Source organism: Monopterus albus, unplaced genomic scaffold, assembly GCF_001952655.1.
Source record: "Monopterus albus unplaced genomic scaffold, M_albus_1.0 scaffold190.1, whole genome shotgun sequence".
Classification (NCBI taxonomy): Eukaryota; Metazoa; Chordata; class Actinopteri; order Synbranchiformes; family Synbranchidae; genus Monopterus; species Monopterus albus.
The window spans coordinates 599,818-616,322 of record NW_018128070.1 but is presented as its reverse complement, the minus strand read 5'-3'; the positions used below and the strand labels follow the sequence as shown (position 1 = coordinate 616,322).

Below are 16,505 nucleotides of genomic sequence, written 5' to 3'. Positions count from 1 at the left end.
TTTTCAAGGCACAGTAACAGGTCTTTGAGAGCCAGCATTCTTGCTGTTTCTCAGGTGTTCAAATACTTATGTTCAGCAGTGCAAGACAAATAAATTCTTTAAAAATCATACAATGTGATTTCCTGAATTTTTTTTTTTTAATTCTGTCTCTCAGAGTGGGAATGCACCTACAATGTGAATTTCAGACCCCTCCATGATTTCTAAGTGGGAGAACTTGCAAAATCGCAGGGTGTTCAAATACTTCTGTTCCTCACTGTATGGTTAACATTTGCCCTTTACCTGTGTTCTATCACATTTATACATGAATTTTGTTATTCAGCCAATGTTGTGGGATTTTCTTAGTGTTGCTATAAAATTAATTATAATAAAGATATGAGTGGAAAAAATTATTATGCAACACCGTTACAATACATATGCTAAAATGTTCAGGGGTCAATGTGAGAGCAGATGTAGCTGTTTGAATTATGCAAGACACTTTTATTAGCCCTGGGTCCAGGGAACCCAGGTATCCTGTATGAAATATAAATGTGTGTGTGTGTGTGTGTGTGGAGGGGGGGCATACAGCGTGTGGTCATTGAAAATGTGTTCTGATATATGTTCTTCCCTAACACAAGACGAGGGTTAAGTGGCACGTGTTGTGACCTGATGGAGATGAAGTATACAAATAAAATTCAGCAAAGAACAAAGAAGGGCCCCTTCTGTCTGTGGCTCACCATCTTTCTTGCTGGTGCCAGTAGGAGTAGAAGTGTGCGGTTGAGTGACTTTTGATGATTTGAGCTTCACATTGTACTTCCTCTCATCTTGACAAAATCCCTTGTCTATGCTGTCAAACAGCCAGCGCAGAGACACACAATGCACATTCCATTTCTGAGCACACTGGTACTTCTCACCTGCAACTAAATACAAATACTCAGAATAAAACTCATACCAATAAGAGTACCATGTTCAAGTATACAGATGGAATTATTATGGTGATTATTTTTAGGAAGCACCATGACTTCTTAATATTGAACAAGATTTTATTAAATAATTTTCTGCTGAATTCAGTAAAAAAAATAACTGAATATTAATCATGCAATCAAGAAAGGCAAGATTTCTAATGCCCTTTCTTACAAATGTTTTTACAAACCCGATTCCAAAAAAGTTGGGACACTGTACAAAATGTGAATAAAAACAGAATGCAATGATGTGGAAGGTTGAAATTCCAGTATTTTATTCAGAATAGAATATAGATAACATATCAAATGTTGAACGTGAGATATTTTGAAATGTCATGCCAAATATTGGCTCATCTTGGATTTCATGGGAGCTACACATTCCAAAAACGCTGGGACAGGTAGCAATAAGAGGCCGGAAAAGTTAAATGTACATATAAGGAACAGCTGGAGGACCAATTTGCATCTTATCAGGTCAATTGGCAACATGATTGGGTATAAAAAGAGCCTCTCAGAGTGGCAGTGTCTCTCAGAAGTCAAGATGGGCAGAGGATCACCAATTCCCCCAATGCTGCGGCGAAAACAGAAAATCTGGAACAATCTCTGTGTGTAAGGGTCAAGGCCGGAAAACTATACTGGATGCCCGTGATCTTCGGGCCCTTAGACGGCACTGCATCACATACAGGAATGCTATTGTAATGGAAATCACAACATGGGCTCAGGAATACTTCCAGAAAACATTGACGGTTTCACAATCCGCCGTGCCATTCACCGTTGCCAACTAAAACTCTATAGGTCGAAAAAGAAGCCATATCTAAACATGATCCAGAAGCGCAGGCGATTTCTCTGGGCCAAGGCTCATTTAAAATGGACTGTGGCAAAGTGGAAAACTGTTCTGTGGTCAGACGAATTGAGATTTTAAGTTCTTTTTGGCAAACTGGGACGCCATGTCATCTGGACTAAAGTGGACAAGGACAATCCAAGTTGTTATCAGCGCTCGGTTCAGAAGCCTGCATCTCTGATGGTATGGGGTTGCATGAGTGCGTGTGGCATGGGCAGCTTACACATCTGGAAAGGCACCATCAATGCTGTAAGGTATGACCAAGTTCTAGAACAACATATGCTCCCATCCAGACGTCGTCTCTTTCAGGGAAGACCTTGCATCTTCCAACAGGACAATGCCAGACCACATACTGCATCAATTACAACATCGTGGCTGCGTAGAAGAAGGATCTGGGTACTGAAATGGCCAGCCTGCAGTCCAGATCTGTCACCCATAGAAAACATTTGGTGCATCATAAAGAGGAAGATGCGACAAAGAAGACCTAAGACAGTTGAGCAAGTGGAAGCCTGTATTAGACAAGAATGGGACAACATTCCTATTCCTAAACTTGAGCAACTTGTCTCCTCAGTCCCCAGACGTTTGCAGACTGTGATAAAAAGAAGAGAGGATTCCACACAGTGGTGAACATGGCCTTGTCCCAACTTTTTTGAGATGTGTTGATGCCATGAAATTTAACATCACCTCAAAATGATGCATTTTCTCCGTTTGAACATTTTATGTGTCATCTATGCTGTATTCTGAATAAAATATTGAAATTTGAAACTTCCACATCATTGCATTCTGTTTTTAATTCACATTTTGTACAGTATCCCAACTTTTTTGGAATCGGGTTTGTAATGGCAATGACTGTCCACTGTGCTTAAACTGCTGGTAACTTACCTGTTTTTTCATCAACAATGAGGTGTGTACACTCATTTACTTTGAGCGTAGCGGTATATTTGGCCCCATTTTGTACACAGAGCCGCTCCACCTCTTTGCGCTCTGTGATGGAGAGGCCTGTGACACACACAGTACAGCCAAGTAGCACCGGACACAGATAGCCTTCCATGGGTAGATCTGTATACCTGAAAAGACTGGAGGGAACCAAAAGATGCAAGAGACCAATGTTTATTATTTTTCCATATCCTTATTGGTCATATCTTAATTTCAACTATTATTTCTTTTCTAAATGGGAGTGTACCTGTCCTGAGATTTCTCCCAGCAGGCTTTGACCCATGTGGGCAGCAGGATGGGTTTATGCAGGCTAGCAGCTACCAAGTATTTCTTGCTGCCCACCTCTCCTGCTATCAGGTGTGTGACAGTTAAATTTAGGTCAAGAAGGACTTCTCCACCCATGAGTTGCACCAAATCCATCACCTCTGCCTATAGAAAAAAAGCAATCATTCAGACAGACTTAACCATACGGATACTTAAAATACACTGTGCTAACTCTCTTAACCCTATATGGAGAAACGTTATTGTTCTAAAATTTATACTTAAATACTGTATTCATTTCTCACACAAGCTGGTCCTATTCAGACTTGCTGCTTTTCATTGAAATGCAATAATTTGTGATTTGCTATTAAAAATCAAAGACATTTCTTTCTTTTTTTTCCTTCCTCCCTGGCATGATTCTGCCACCACCAAGCTTCACTGTATGGATGGCATTAGCCAGGTAATGAGCAGTCTTTGGTGCTGGGCAGCCAAATTAATTAAAGTTCTAACTAAAGAGCTCAATTTGTGTCTCTCTCATGCTCTCAGGGTCCTTTAAATGTCATCTGGAAAACTCCAAGCACGCTGTCATATGCCTTTTACTTAAAACGGCTTCTGTCAGGCCACTCTGTCATAAATGTCTAAAAATGTATGTCAATCTGAGATTTAATTTTTTGACTTTTTTCTAAGTTTGCAAACATTTCTGAAAATGTATTGATTGATGGGGAAAATGGCAATTTTATCCTTTTAAAATTATCTGATCTACAGCACAATAAAATGTACAAAAAGTGAAGTGTTCTGAATATATTTTGGAAATGACTGTATAAAACCAAAGCAAGGAAATCTGCTCTTTCAGTTATTCCACGTCTACTGTATATAACAATGCAGTAAACCATACAAACTGAAGTTACCCAAAACATCCAAACAGCAGACATAGAGGAAGCCACAGGCAACATTATGGTGCTTTAAGTATGAAGTGAAGATGTGTCTTACAGAAAGGAAAATGGATAAGTCAGAGTTGGCATAAAACCACTTAACTATGTAGATATTCTTTTTTATTATTATTTACTATTGCTCTATGGTGCACTTTAATATATTCTAGCTTGCTTTCTAGATTTATGTTTTTTACTTTTAATGTAACTTTTCCTCTACTGCTGTAGCAGTAAAGAGCTTTGTTTTCTTGTGTTTTATGTCTCAATCGTTCCTATCATCACTGATGTGTGTGGCATTTATTCAGCTGCTGGCTTCTAAGGCAACAATCTACAAGGTATCAGACCCAGTGAACTAACCCTCGTTGCTCTATCCATGTTGGTGCAGCAAACAGTAATGTCAGCCATGGCCATGTTATAAATGGGCTTCTGTGCTTTGGGTACACAGCGCTGCTGCTGAAGGCAATACACCACCACTAGTGGACTCACCACTCGGCAGTCAAGCTACATGACAGATAACAAAGAGTGTTAAAGAAAACAGTCTCAAAACGGTAATGTTTCAGCAATTCCATTGTATCAAAGTATGAGTTTGACCTTCTTGCAGTGCAGAAAAGCTGGAGTGTTGAAGTTGCTGAAAACAAACAAAGAATTGTCTTTCTTGTCCATCTGCAAAACATCATCCTCGTCAACGAATTTCAGATACGCTACAGACTGCATCGCCATAATGGCCTGTATAAACACAAGACAAATAATATCAGCTACAAACATTAAGACAGTACAATGGGGGCAAAATGTAAGCCTAAACAACACGTTTGAGCCAGATAATGGAGCCTACCTCATAAATCTTGTCAGCATATTTCGGTTTATGCCCTTTACTCTCCACTATCTTCACAAGGCTGCATTTCACGCCTTCTTTGGACATGGTCAACCTAAATTTAAAAGGACCTGTAGAAACAAGTTAGTGACTGTGACAATAGCATTAGCCTTTGTGTTTACACTTAACAGAGAAAACGCTATAGCTATTTTGTATTCTTTTGTAAAACTGAATGTGACATTTCAGCGAGCTAAAGTGGCTAAGGTGGGTTGGTACAGTATTATAACGTCACATATTAGCGTGCTACTACCTGTAAAATAGTAATATAACGTTAATGTTACCTAGCAGTTAGTTAAATTGATGACTCGCGTTGTTACTTACCCCGTATTGATGGACTCTATCAATCAATTTAGAGGCAGTGTTTATATTCCGACAGTAATATGAAGTATAACTACTCATAGGGAACTAGCTTAACGTCACTATGGCTTGTGAACAAGTTTATTTAACGCTACAGTCAGTGTTATAGTATTGTTTAGACAAAGCCTGCGTCAACTTAACTGAAATTAACTTTCGAACCGATTATATTTTAAACAAGCATATAGTCTATAGAGCACTGAAAAAGTAACATACATTTTTTTTTTATAACTTAACGAGCATAGCTTAGGCTAGCTAAGTTAGAACCCAACTAGCTACTCTTTGTTGATATTATTCGCGCCTTTTGCGAAACATCCTGTGTTCCCTACTAATCCGACCGTGTGGAGCCGGACTCCAGCGTTAAAACGATCCGCAACAGAGCTGGCGTCATGACGTCACGTCCGCGCTAGCTAGTTACTTTAAGTCACATTTAAAACTTTTCGTTTTAAGCTTTGATGGAATTTATGTGGATTGTGAGGATGATCCTGTTTTAACACATACCTGGTAAAAGCTGATCAATAAAACCATTTTAAATTTGTTGTTCTATCCAGCAAATATTTTATCAGCTATTTGTTCTCCAGAAAAAAAGATCTTTTCTTACAAGAGGCATTTATCTTATAGAATTGATACCACACAAAAATACAAAATATTTGTATCCATAAGTGACCAAGCTAGTTTAGCATAGGTTTTGAGAGTTTATTTATTGTATGTTTCATCCTATACAACCTGTAATTTCTATTCAAGTTAAAACCATGAAAGCTAAAATTCATTATTATTAGACTGCAGTTATCAAATATGAACTCCTATATTAAATTCTGTGCAGTCTGAACAAATCTTAGATCAAGCTGCAAGACCATTAGATTATGACTCAAAATTTGTCCAGACACCAAAAAGAAAGTTTAAAGCTGTTCTTTTATTTAGTTAACTATTCAGTTAGTCTGTCTCTATTTCCCAACATAAAGTTGAAATTGTCTAAAAGCCTCATCCAAAATAAAATTGTGGTGGGGGGGAAAAAAAATTGGTTTACAGATTTGATTTTATCATCATGTCAAATGTCCAAGTATTTTATATAGTTTGTAAAACATCTGGTGTTTCTTCTGTGGCACCTTTAGCACTCTCACATTAGAAGCCATGTTTTTAACATGTTAATATGATCAACTGGCAAGGCATAGAAAACTCCAACAAATACTTTGATGTATTGATTTTCTAAAGACCAAACCTGTCCAACCAGTGGACAACAAACAGCTCACTTTTTTTTAAATGTTACTTCAAAAACACGCATGTAAATACCAAAAACAACACTGTGGGTTCCCATTTATTTCTTAAAATTTTATGTACAAGTGCAACTGATTTTTTTAATGTACATTCAATATAGAAAGTTTATATGTGTAATATTACATTAAACAGTTCACAAATTGCACTAGTCTTTCACAATGATTCATAATCGGTCAACATCCATCACATCTTAGCAGAAGCTCATTTTCGTGGTAATTATTCGCTTATAAATATACTAGTGCATTTTACATTTTGGGGGAGGAGGAGAATTACTTTAAAAATGTGAGGCAGAAAGGGTATTCTTCAAAGAGAGAGCAGAACAAAGCAAAGGAATAGAAGGCTGGACAAGTGGAGAGCAGATCTGTGCCAAAAAAAAAAAAAAAACAACCTACACAAGTGGACAGCATCAGCCTGAGCTGTGTCATTTTCTTGTAATGAAAAAGAACAGAGAAATCATACACATCCATTTTTTGATTTCCTTCTTTCTTTTTTTTTATATAACATGTTTCCATTTCCATATGAGAATTCATTATGTAGACTAGTAAATGACAGAAGTGGATAGGTCCTGTGCACAAATGTGTCACACGTGAGACCAAATACTCAATTGGGATTTAGGGGTAAATGCAGTCAAACAGAATATAACCAAGCGGAATGACATAACAAGCCTCAGTTTTCCAATGTCTTTCTGATGGAAAACATCGAGTAGAAAATATATTCATACAAAAAGTAAACTCTTCTGTGTCATTGAAAGAAAAAAAAAAAGCACAGAAACAAAACATATGTGGTCACCAATTGAGATCATTTCGAAGTGTTTGTGAAGACTTTAGTGCCATTTGTAAAAGGGAGACAAGAGCGATACTGAAGGTGGTGTTGGAGGGGGAGATTTTGGTGATAGTCAGTGACGGCCCACTCTCGTCCATTTTTCTCTCTCTCTCATCCCCATGTCTGAGTAGCTCAGTTTCTCTCTGAGCTGCAACTGTGAAGCTGCAGGGCAGTCTGGGTGCCTGAGCGTGACTGTGTGTGTGTGTGTGTGTGTTTTCATCAGCCTTGGTCTCCAATGTCATTGTCCACAGGGGGTGGGACGCTGGGCATTACCGTGGTGCCAGTTCCTGCTGTAAGGTAACCTGCTACTCCTGGACCTACAGGAGGTAAATAAGATACAGTGCAGGTATGAGATAAAGATAACTGGAGTGTTAGTGGTGAGCTCCAATGCCATACTAAACTAAGACAAACTACTTTATGTATGAAGTGATGAGATCACTACAAAGAGTGCTATGATCCTATTTAGGCCCAGTTAATAGACGCTTAACATTTCATGAAGCAATAATGCCCAGATAAATTATTCTTAGGAAGTGGAAGCTGTCTTAAGTGCCTCTTTATCTGGAGTGGATGACAGTGTTTGGGAAGGTTTCTGTATATGGAATGATGCTCAACATGGAAGAATTATATATATTTTTTTATTCATAAGTGAAGAACTGAGTAGAGGTACCCTGATTTCCATTTGCATTTGTAGATTCAGAGGTGCTTTTTCTAATTTTATTTTACTATTTCTTACTAATAAAGCAACTTTTTGATTGAACCCTATTATTAACCCTATTATTTTGTTTTCAAGTATGAGCTGCAAATCCCCGTTACAAAGTAGAAAAAGTAGCTCAATACTCAAAATGCTGGATAATTTAGAAAATGCCAACATTACCTCAATGTTAACACAAATTCACAACTTTGCAACAAAAGACATTTGATATTCTGAATAAGAATATTAGCTTGTACATTAAAATAAACGTTCATGCGGTGCATTTTTAAATACTATGTTTGCTGTGTGCAAACCTGCTGCTGTATGCTTTTACCCCCAAGAGTACTTAGAAGCTTGGATTTAGTACCAACTCCTGGAGAAAGCCAAAATTTAGGTCCAAAAACTTTAAACATGTCTTGTATTAGTTTACCAAATTTTAGGGTCATTTCCTTAGGCTAATGTCACATTTATACAAAACACATGTAGCATGACACCAAAAGTGTAATTGATTTCGATCAATTGTGTCACTTTTTGTATCTTATATACACTATCATATTAACAGTAAGAGCCAGACATAATATAACTTCAACTCTTAAATGAATTACTGAAAACACTGAGTGAAGTACAGGGTCAGGTACAGGGCAAACCTGCCCTTAATTCATTCTTTGGTTGACATTTTGTTGAGTGGCCTTGCTTTTTCTTCCATTGCTGGCTATATTTGTTATTTCAGGATTTACCGTTTCCTAATCAAAAACTGTGCTTTTTTCTCTCACAATCCCTTGGCTGATCCCAAATCATACAGGACAGCAACCACAGTTGTGACAAAGTCAGGAGTATTTTTGCACAAAGTTTTAACTCTCAACTTCCCAGGGTATTTTTGTTAATTTCTCAACTTCAAGTGTGATACAGAATGGAGATGAAGGCAGTGTTAAATGTTCATCACTGCAAAACTGGAGAGGTTGGAATGGAAATGAATTGTGGAACACAGATGGAGGTAAACAGGTAGGCAATGGCAGTAGGAGCAAGGTCAAAGTCTACCTGCATCAGAGCAAAAAAGAGGAGGGCTGTGAGGGCCCAGCTCAGGAGTCTAGAGCCCACCTCGCAGTGGGCTGCTGGCAGCCAGAAGAGAAGGAGTCGATACCCCTGAGGAAGAAATGTGGAGGACAAGGAGGAAGGGAAGGGCAGAGCCAGGAAGTTATAGGACATGGAGAAAAAAGGGTTGCTAGGTTTAAGCACAAGTGAGGAGTCAGCCACAAGGTAGTGTTTAGGATAAAGCAAAGCATTAGGATTTAACAACAGCTCAAAGAAATGCACTCAAGACTTACCTTTTAAAGACTCAACAGGTTTGTTTGTTCAGAAAATGTCAAGTTTTGTGATGCCATCTCATTTCTAGAAATAACTGTACCTGTCAGGTAGCCTGCGGTCTGAGACTCAGAGATGAAGAGATCATGTTTCTGGTCTTTGAATGCACTCCACACTGACGACCTTGCTAGAATCTCATTCACCTGCAACAAGTGCAGAATGTATAAACTGAATAAATAACAAGCACAATGGAATCTTTAAAGGGCCTACTGCATGCTTTTCCTTGTTTTTTGACTTGTCTACAATGTTACAAGGGTGAATTCTCATCTTAGACATGACCTAAAGCTCAAAAAATGAGGTGTACGTATGTTCTAGTATTTCTATGCAGAACCAACTGGGTTTATAAACATCTCGTAAAGTCTCACTTGCAGGACTTTTTCTACCAAAATAAAGTATTACATGATAATATAAGGATCTCCTTGAATGGTCATAAAATCTAGGCCATCGAGAGTTCATGGGAGCTTCCCTGACATCCACCGGTGCCATTGTAAAAGCAGAATTTTTCAACTGCTCCTAATTTTGTGGGTATATTTTCTCTCCTCCAAGCTAATTTAGAGCTACCCAAGATTAAACATTAAATGGCTGGAAATGAGCAAAATGAGCATGCCATGGGCACTTTAAGAATTATTTAATTAGATCATAAATAACAGTACTATTTGGTTGATAATCCTGTTAGCCACATCACCCAGTTATACCTGCTCTCCATAATGCAGACTGCGAGTCATGGACTTGAGAGCCTTTACTATCTGGGCCTTGGTGGCTGAGGGGTTGTCTAAAGTCTCCAAGCCAACTCCCTCCAGTAGCTTCAGCAGGTATGGAACCAGTTCCACTCTTAGAGCCTGTTCAGATCATTAACAAAAATGCTATACTATTTAGGCTACATGGTCATCACATATGTTGTTAGAAAATTTAAAAAATACAAAAACTGGAAACATTTTACCTGGGCCACTAATTCTGTCTGCTCCTTCTGGAACATGCGGTTGAGAGCTTCACAAGCCAATCCAGCCATGTCTGCACGACCCTTCATCCCAGTCATTAGGGGACCAATAGTCTCCAGAGCAGCCATGGCACGTACACACAGCTAGACAAAACAAAAAGCTTTAATTAAGAATATTAGTGTATTCTTATCCAGAAAAGTCACCAGCTAAGCAATAAATTGCTCGAGTGCTGTAAATAATAATAATAAACTAGAAGGCTCTCAGACAGCGCAAACCTATACTAAGGCAGCTCAGTGTCCCTATAATATCATTACACCTACAAGCAGTGTTCCCATGATAGTATGACTGTCTGTCTGAGCAAATGTAAGACTTAGCTACACACAAGGTACAGGACAGTCAGGAGGCTCAAGCCAGTCCTTTGACTGCATTCACACAAAATCCTTCCCACAGGATTGTGCAGGGGTGTGGCTGTGCTTGTGTGCTGTAGAATGCAACTACCATGAAACAATCAAAATAATATTTTATTTCTGATTCACTGCTTTGTTTTGCTAGCGCTGCTCCCTCTGTTCATTCACATGCTAGCTTGCTCAACCACCGCTGCTTGTCATCTCTCTTGGTGGAGTAGATTTAGAATACAGGAAGTGAAATAAAAGACAAGACTGGCTCTTAGGTACAACTTGGACCCCTTCATACCTACCAATGAGTATTTGAATAGGACATAACTAGAAAATTAACAAGCCTGTGCTGCAGTTGTATCAAGTGGCCAGTGTTAGCTACCGCGTTGGAAGAGTTTTTTTTTTGTCCTCCAAGGCTCTGTGCCAATCATAAGACTGACGTTGGCCCAATCTCACAATGGTGAAGAATCCTTTAAAAAAAAAAAATTCCTGGATCTGGATTATAATCCAGATCAGTACCAAAATCAAATGGATTGTAGAGATATCCCAACATTTAATGGCAAATATGGGTCAAGATCCAAAAGGACTTGGTCCTGCAACTCAGTTAATATATTTCAGCATTTTCCTACAGACTCCAAATTTGTACTCCTCACCTCATTGTCTGATAGCACATGTATGAGGCGGATGGAGCTCTTGGGCACAGCGTTATTCTTGTGGTTGAGTGCTGCCAGGATGCGTGGCAGGTGACCCAGAGGTGGAACCTGGTCAGCCAGCTGACTCTGTGTGCTGAACAGACAGACTGTTGCTGTCGTAACAGTCTCCAGGGCCTCACCCTGCAGGAACCCAGAAATGTTAGCCAAACTTGAAACTGTCTGAGAAAAGTATCAAATCATGTGTGTTTCAGTAGCTCACGTTGGGATTGTTCTTCTCCAGCAGCTCAGTCAGGGTCTCCATGAGCGACACAAGAAACTCTCGAGGCTTGCGTAACACCCAGCCCGGCTGAGCAATAAAGATCCGCAAGAAAACTCCACCAACTTCGAGTTCACCCTGTCCTGCTCCATAAGCCAATGTGAAGTCCTCTGGCAACTGAGCACACAGACATTAAATCATGTCCAACAAATTACTTACAACATTACAAATTATCACGATGCAACAATGCATTATTGCACTTACTTTCCAGTTCACGTCAGGATTATCCTTCTGCTGTTTAAAGTGCCTTGAAAAGATTGAAGGAAAAGGACATTATTTTAAGCATTACGTTAGGCAGTTAAGATCCTCCACTGTTTTATACCGGGCACCTTCTTGACCATTCTGCTAGCAGTTGATTAAATAGGGAATAAAATTATGCTCATGTCATACTCAAGCATCATCTCCCGGACAGTGGTGGACACCGTCTCCCTTGAGCTGTCATTCCAGATGAGTTCAGGGTTTTCATGTGTTCCCTCAAATATGTGCACTGCTGCTTCGGCATTGTCTCGCATAGCATCCATGAACACAGCCGGGAGGAAACGCATCAGTGTGAGACGCACCTTGCAGAGAGCAAGACATGCAAATGATTAGTGAGGTTAGGATTTACAATGACACATGATAGTGTAACAAGGACAGGCTTCTTGTTCAGACTCACCTTTGGCCCGACCAGCTTGTCTGAGGTCATCTTGGAGAAGAGCTCTGCGGTCTGTGTGCGAACCTGGGGGTGTGTGCAGTTACAGAAGAGATCTAGCAAGTAGATCAGGGAACCTGAGGGCCAGACAGATTAACGTGAGCATCCAAGAACTTGAATTCACAAATATGCAGCAATCTTCAGGAAAAAAAAAAAAAGTACAATTACACTGACCTTTTGCCATAGCCTCTTTGACTATCTTTGTATTAGACGTCAGTGCATACAGGGTTTCCAGCACAATTTGTCGACCTACAAGTTGCAAAAAAAAAAAAAAAAAAGGTGAGCCCAAAGGTAAAACACTGCAATAAGCACTGAGAAAAGGAACACAAACAGTAAAACGATGAGTTTTTCTTACTGGAGGGGAGTGAGTGTAGCAGCAACAGAAGGTTTGACAACACCAGAGACTCAGCAATGTTGCTCACACATTCTTGATTTGATGTCACAGTATTCACAACCTGAGGGGAAAACTCAGTATTATTAAAATGTATGGGCATTAGAAATGCCAGATATTTGTTTCAGATAACGGTTAGGCTCTACCTCCAAAACCAGCTGCTGAACTCTGCCAGCGCCATGAACCCGCAACAAAGAGAAAAGCAGCTTGAAATGACCAATGCACTCTGACTCAGAACCTAGAATTGTACAGAGAGAATAGTTTAGAAAAGCAGCCTACTGCATACATCTTTCTTTTGACAAGATCAACAGGTTGTGTTCTTTAGTAAACAAGACCAGAAGTGTCACAGCTAACCAGGGTTGTTCTTTATGACATTACGGAGCGCCTCTAAAGCCATCTCAGCAAAGTGAAGCCTCTCGGCGTGCTGTTGGGACTCCACCTTGTTGCTTTGACTCATGGCCAATAAAGTGTGGAGGTACTGGGCCTGGGAGCCAACATAATCCAGAAGGCTGGCTGCAAATGCTTTGGGGTACTATAAACAGATGATAAAATCTCATTATTGCATAATAAAACAATCCATTATATGGAAGAAATGCTGAAAACAAAATACTCTATGGTTTTAGTTACTAGTTTCAATATTCACATCAGTATTCACTGTAATCCTGCATTCACCTCAAGTGGAAAAGATGGCTGCTCATTGTAGACGCGGACAAAAATCTCCCCAACTATCAGCTCTTTGCTGTGTTCGCTGAACACAAATTCTGCACCAAAGCTTTTATCATTTTCTCCCTGTGAAGAGATCACAAAGAGGATGCATTAATAAGTAACTGATAATGGATACTCATTTTAAGATTACATATACACTTATCAATGAAATCTATATGGGAAATTTCCCTTCTATAAACAGCTTTTAGGCATGGTCAGGCTTTTCACCCATTTGCCTCAATCACCCATTTTTCCTACCCTCTTTATGTTTCCCTCTTGCTGACCCTCCAGGAACTCGATCAGCTCGGCTCGGGTTCCATTGTTCCAGATCAGATACGGGTTTTCTGAGTTACTATTTAGCAGCTTCAAGACCTAAATGTAGAACAGGAGATGTACAATTCAGTCTGCTGTGGCTGATGATGCAAGTTTATTTGTGATATTCCTCTCCACCTGTTCAACTGACCTCAGCAGGAGATCCTGTTCCCAGCTTCCTTGATATATATGGGGTCAACATGGCCGCTAAGCTCTTGCGGATGGTAGGGTTCTCTGGAGGTGTGCCCTCTGTGCCATTGATCTCTGGAACTGGGTTGTTAGCATCCAGGGTGTGTGGTGTTTGATTGTAGCCTCCCAGACGGCTGAGAGCCACTAGACTAAGCTTAGCCAAGCTGTTAGCAACCTCCTGTTGGTTTGTTTCCTGGCTAGCTTGCACGCCACTCTCCTCCAGAGTGTAGTCATAGTTGAAAAGGTGGACCAGCAGGTGCCATAGCACACCAGCATGGTACAGATGGGTCTGTAAAAAGAAATCCACTGCAAAGGAGCTGATACACTGTACTGCCAAGGCTGCAGTCTTTGGGAGACCCTAAAAGGAGGCACAGGGGAGAATATGACTCAAAGTTGAGAAAAATACATCCTAGTAAATGTTTAAGGCACCGACTCTTATAGCTGCAGATCGAGTCTAAAGCTAACACCAAAGCTACTACAGGTTGCATTTCAGCAGAAAAAAATAAGATGACAAAAATGTAAGATTTAGCTTCTTGGCATAAAATGGGCTGTTAGATATAAGCAGCATTTTAATGCCGTTTCTTAAAATAAATGTTGGGAGAGGATGATGACAACTTGTGTAAAAGAATCACTTCAAAGATTTTTCTTCAAATCTATACACAAGGAAGCTCAGACAAATTAAGAAAAAATTGGTGCAAGACTCTCACCGTTCCATAGTACAAGACATGACACAGATCCCTGATGATATTGGGCAGTTCAATGATCTTTTCCCTGCACTCCTCAAACTGAGCGGCTACACTGTAGCACCTACAGATGTGTCCACACACCTGTGATGAAAAGGTATTAGGGCAGTATAGAACTCATCTTTCAAGAGCTGACTTCAGGTGGATAAACACTTTGGGTTTTGTAATCACTTTACCTGTACAGCCATGTCGTCAGGTTTGCTGGATGCAGTTAATACAGCAACACACCGAGAAAGAGCCTCCAACAACATCTGAATAAATACAGGCAACAATTATCATTAACTCAATCACAATGATCCACACAACACATATCAGTCCACACATATATAGACGGCTATAGTGTTTCATTGACAGTGGCTAGTATAAATTTGTATGTATACCTCAATGCCGTTCTCACGACGCAGCTCCTCTGCATTAAGAGCCGAGCAGTTGACCGTGTGGAAGGCCAGTTCAGCTGCAGCCGGGAGGAGGGGGGAGGTCTTGGAGAAGAGCTGCTCATCCTCCGTCTCCATTGTGATTGTTTTGATGAGCATGGGGTAACCGGCATACTTGTAGGGTTCCAGCTCTGTTTATAGGCAAGTGGTCAGAGGATTTACAATGTTAGTTAACACTCAGTTAAACAAACTTCACTTTTTTAGTATTAGGAAAATGTGCCTGAACTTGTTTCTTTTCAGATTTGATGTTGGAAAGGACATGAAAGAAAATAAGCTGATCCATTTACATACCTTGTTTGTGTCGGTTGAACAGGATGCTCTGAGTTTTGAGGATAAGGATGATATTTTCTGGGTCTGGACCATCTACAATTCGGGCAGACTTCGTGCAGAGGAACTCGTATGCTTTGTTAACTTTCTCAAACATGTCCTAAAAGAGACAAAGATTTGCTGAAACTAAATCCTAAATCTGAAACTGAACATACACATTATAGTAGAACAGATAACACATACTCTGCCCTCTGGGTTCTTGTCAGGATGGTACTTCTGTGCCAGTCTGAAATAAGCTTTCCTGATTTTACTCTCCTCATGCCTGAAGATAAAAATGACAAACATAAACAGTGACATATCACTATAAAAACACAACAGTGATTGAATCCTACCACCAAAATGTAAAACTTGAATGATAAATAATTTAAATTTCAATAGGAATAACAACAAATCAAAGGCCACTCACTGCCCTTGTCCTTTGGGGAGGTTGAGGACTTCATAGGCATCATCTACAGACATAGAAGGAGGCTTCTTCTCTACTTCCTTCTTCCAGGCTTCAAGAGTGTCTTTTAGCAGCTTCACCTATTAGGACAATGGTGGTGGACCACAATGTTAAAATAACCCCTTATTAGAGATACAAGCAGGACACTGATAAGGCACTACAAGCTTTGGACATACAGCATCTCGAATGGGCCAGCTGGGAAAGCGTGTAGTGTCACAGAAATGTCTGAGGTAGTAGATGTTGCAGAAGAGCTCATTGTCTAGCTGAGGGAAGCTGATCACGGGGATGGGGCAGTACTGGTAGAGAGCCCGTGTATTACTCTGCAGCCTGGGGCTGAAGTCAGCTATGTGGGCTGCTATCTTCTCAATCATCATTCGCCTGAAACAAACAATTAAGCCAACAATTTTACTACTGCATTTCTAAATACTTCTAAAGTAGATTACACATGACATAGACTAATTTCTACCTCATCTCACTGCTCCAAATAGCCTCAGGTGTATCAAATTCTCCAAGAAATATCTCTGAAAAGCGTTCAGCCTCGTAGTTCTCCAGATAGCACACCATTGCCTCAGGCAGCACTGATCCCAGAACACTACGCTGAACTATGTCCTGACCCTTAGACTGGAAGAAGGGCACCAAGAGGCAAATATCATTTTTCATTCACACAACCTATATAATACAATCTTTTGTAA

General features: G+C 39.9%; 2 protein-coding genes across 4 annotated transcripts in view; both read right to left on the bottom strand.

Annotated features, from left to right (window-relative positions):
• Positions 1-5,447, bottom strand: part of topbp1 (DNA topoisomerase II binding protein 1) — a 15,795-nt gene extending 10,348 nt beyond the window's left edge. Inside the window, exons 1-7 of the mRNA XM_020617477.1 lie at positions 5,095-5,447; positions 4,735-4,844; positions 4,494-4,628; positions 4,260-4,403; positions 2,960-3,141; positions 2,659-2,852; positions 714-896 (exon numbers count right to left, since the gene is read on the bottom strand). Of these exons, the coding sequence (XP_020473133.1) occupies positions 714-896; positions 2,659-2,852; positions 2,960-3,141; positions 4,260-4,403; positions 4,494-4,628; positions 4,735-4,821 (925 nt within the window). The 5' untranslated portion in view covers positions 4,822-4,844; positions 5,095-5,447. The remainder of the gene's footprint in view (positions 1-713; positions 897-2,658; positions 2,853-2,959; positions 3,142-4,259; positions 4,404-4,493; positions 4,629-4,734; positions 4,845-5,094) is intronic.
• Positions 5,448-6,429: 982 nt separating this feature from the next.
• The window catches only part of dnajc13 (DnaJ heat shock protein family (Hsp40) member C13), a 38,595-nt gene continuing 28,519 nt past the window's right edge, over positions 6,430-16,505 (bottom strand). For 2 of the 3 annotated variants that reach the window (XM_020617464.1, XM_020617465.1), the window contains 24 exons: positions 16,280-16,434; positions 15,990-16,191; positions 15,778-15,893; positions 15,555-15,633; positions 15,336-15,471; positions 14,991-15,175; positions 14,787-14,861; positions 14,575-14,694; positions 13,830-14,225; positions 13,625-13,738; positions 13,334-13,450; positions 13,016-13,193; positions 12,808-12,899; positions 12,626-12,725; positions 12,445-12,519; positions 12,235-12,347; positions 11,970-12,139; positions 11,784-11,826; positions 11,523-11,696; positions 11,264-11,443; positions 10,218-10,358; positions 9,973-10,116; positions 9,321-9,420; positions 6,430-7,541 (listed from right to left, as the gene is read on the bottom strand). In XM_020617464.1, the coding sequence (XP_020473120.1) occupies positions 7,444-7,541; positions 9,321-9,420; positions 9,973-10,116; positions 10,218-10,358; positions 11,264-11,443; positions 11,523-11,696; positions 11,784-11,826; positions 11,970-12,139; positions 12,235-12,347; positions 12,445-12,519; positions 12,626-12,725; positions 12,808-12,899; positions 13,016-13,193; positions 13,334-13,450; positions 13,625-13,738; positions 13,830-14,225; positions 14,575-14,694; positions 14,787-14,861; positions 14,991-15,175; positions 15,336-15,471; positions 15,555-15,633; positions 15,778-15,893; positions 15,990-16,191; positions 16,280-16,434 (3,303 nt within the window). In that variant the 3' untranslated portion in view covers positions 6,430-7,443. Of the gene's footprint in view, positions 7,542-8,953; positions 9,059-9,320; positions 9,421-9,972; positions 10,117-10,217; positions 10,359-11,263; positions 11,444-11,522; positions 11,697-11,783; positions 11,827-11,969; positions 12,140-12,234; positions 12,348-12,444; positions 12,520-12,625; positions 12,726-12,807; positions 12,900-13,015; positions 13,194-13,333; positions 13,451-13,624; positions 13,739-13,829; positions 14,226-14,574; positions 14,695-14,786; positions 14,862-14,990; positions 15,176-15,335; positions 15,472-15,554; positions 15,634-15,777; positions 15,894-15,989; positions 16,192-16,279; positions 16,435-16,505 lie in introns of all 3 variants that reach the window. The other variant, XM_020617466.1, reaches the window with a different exon arrangement.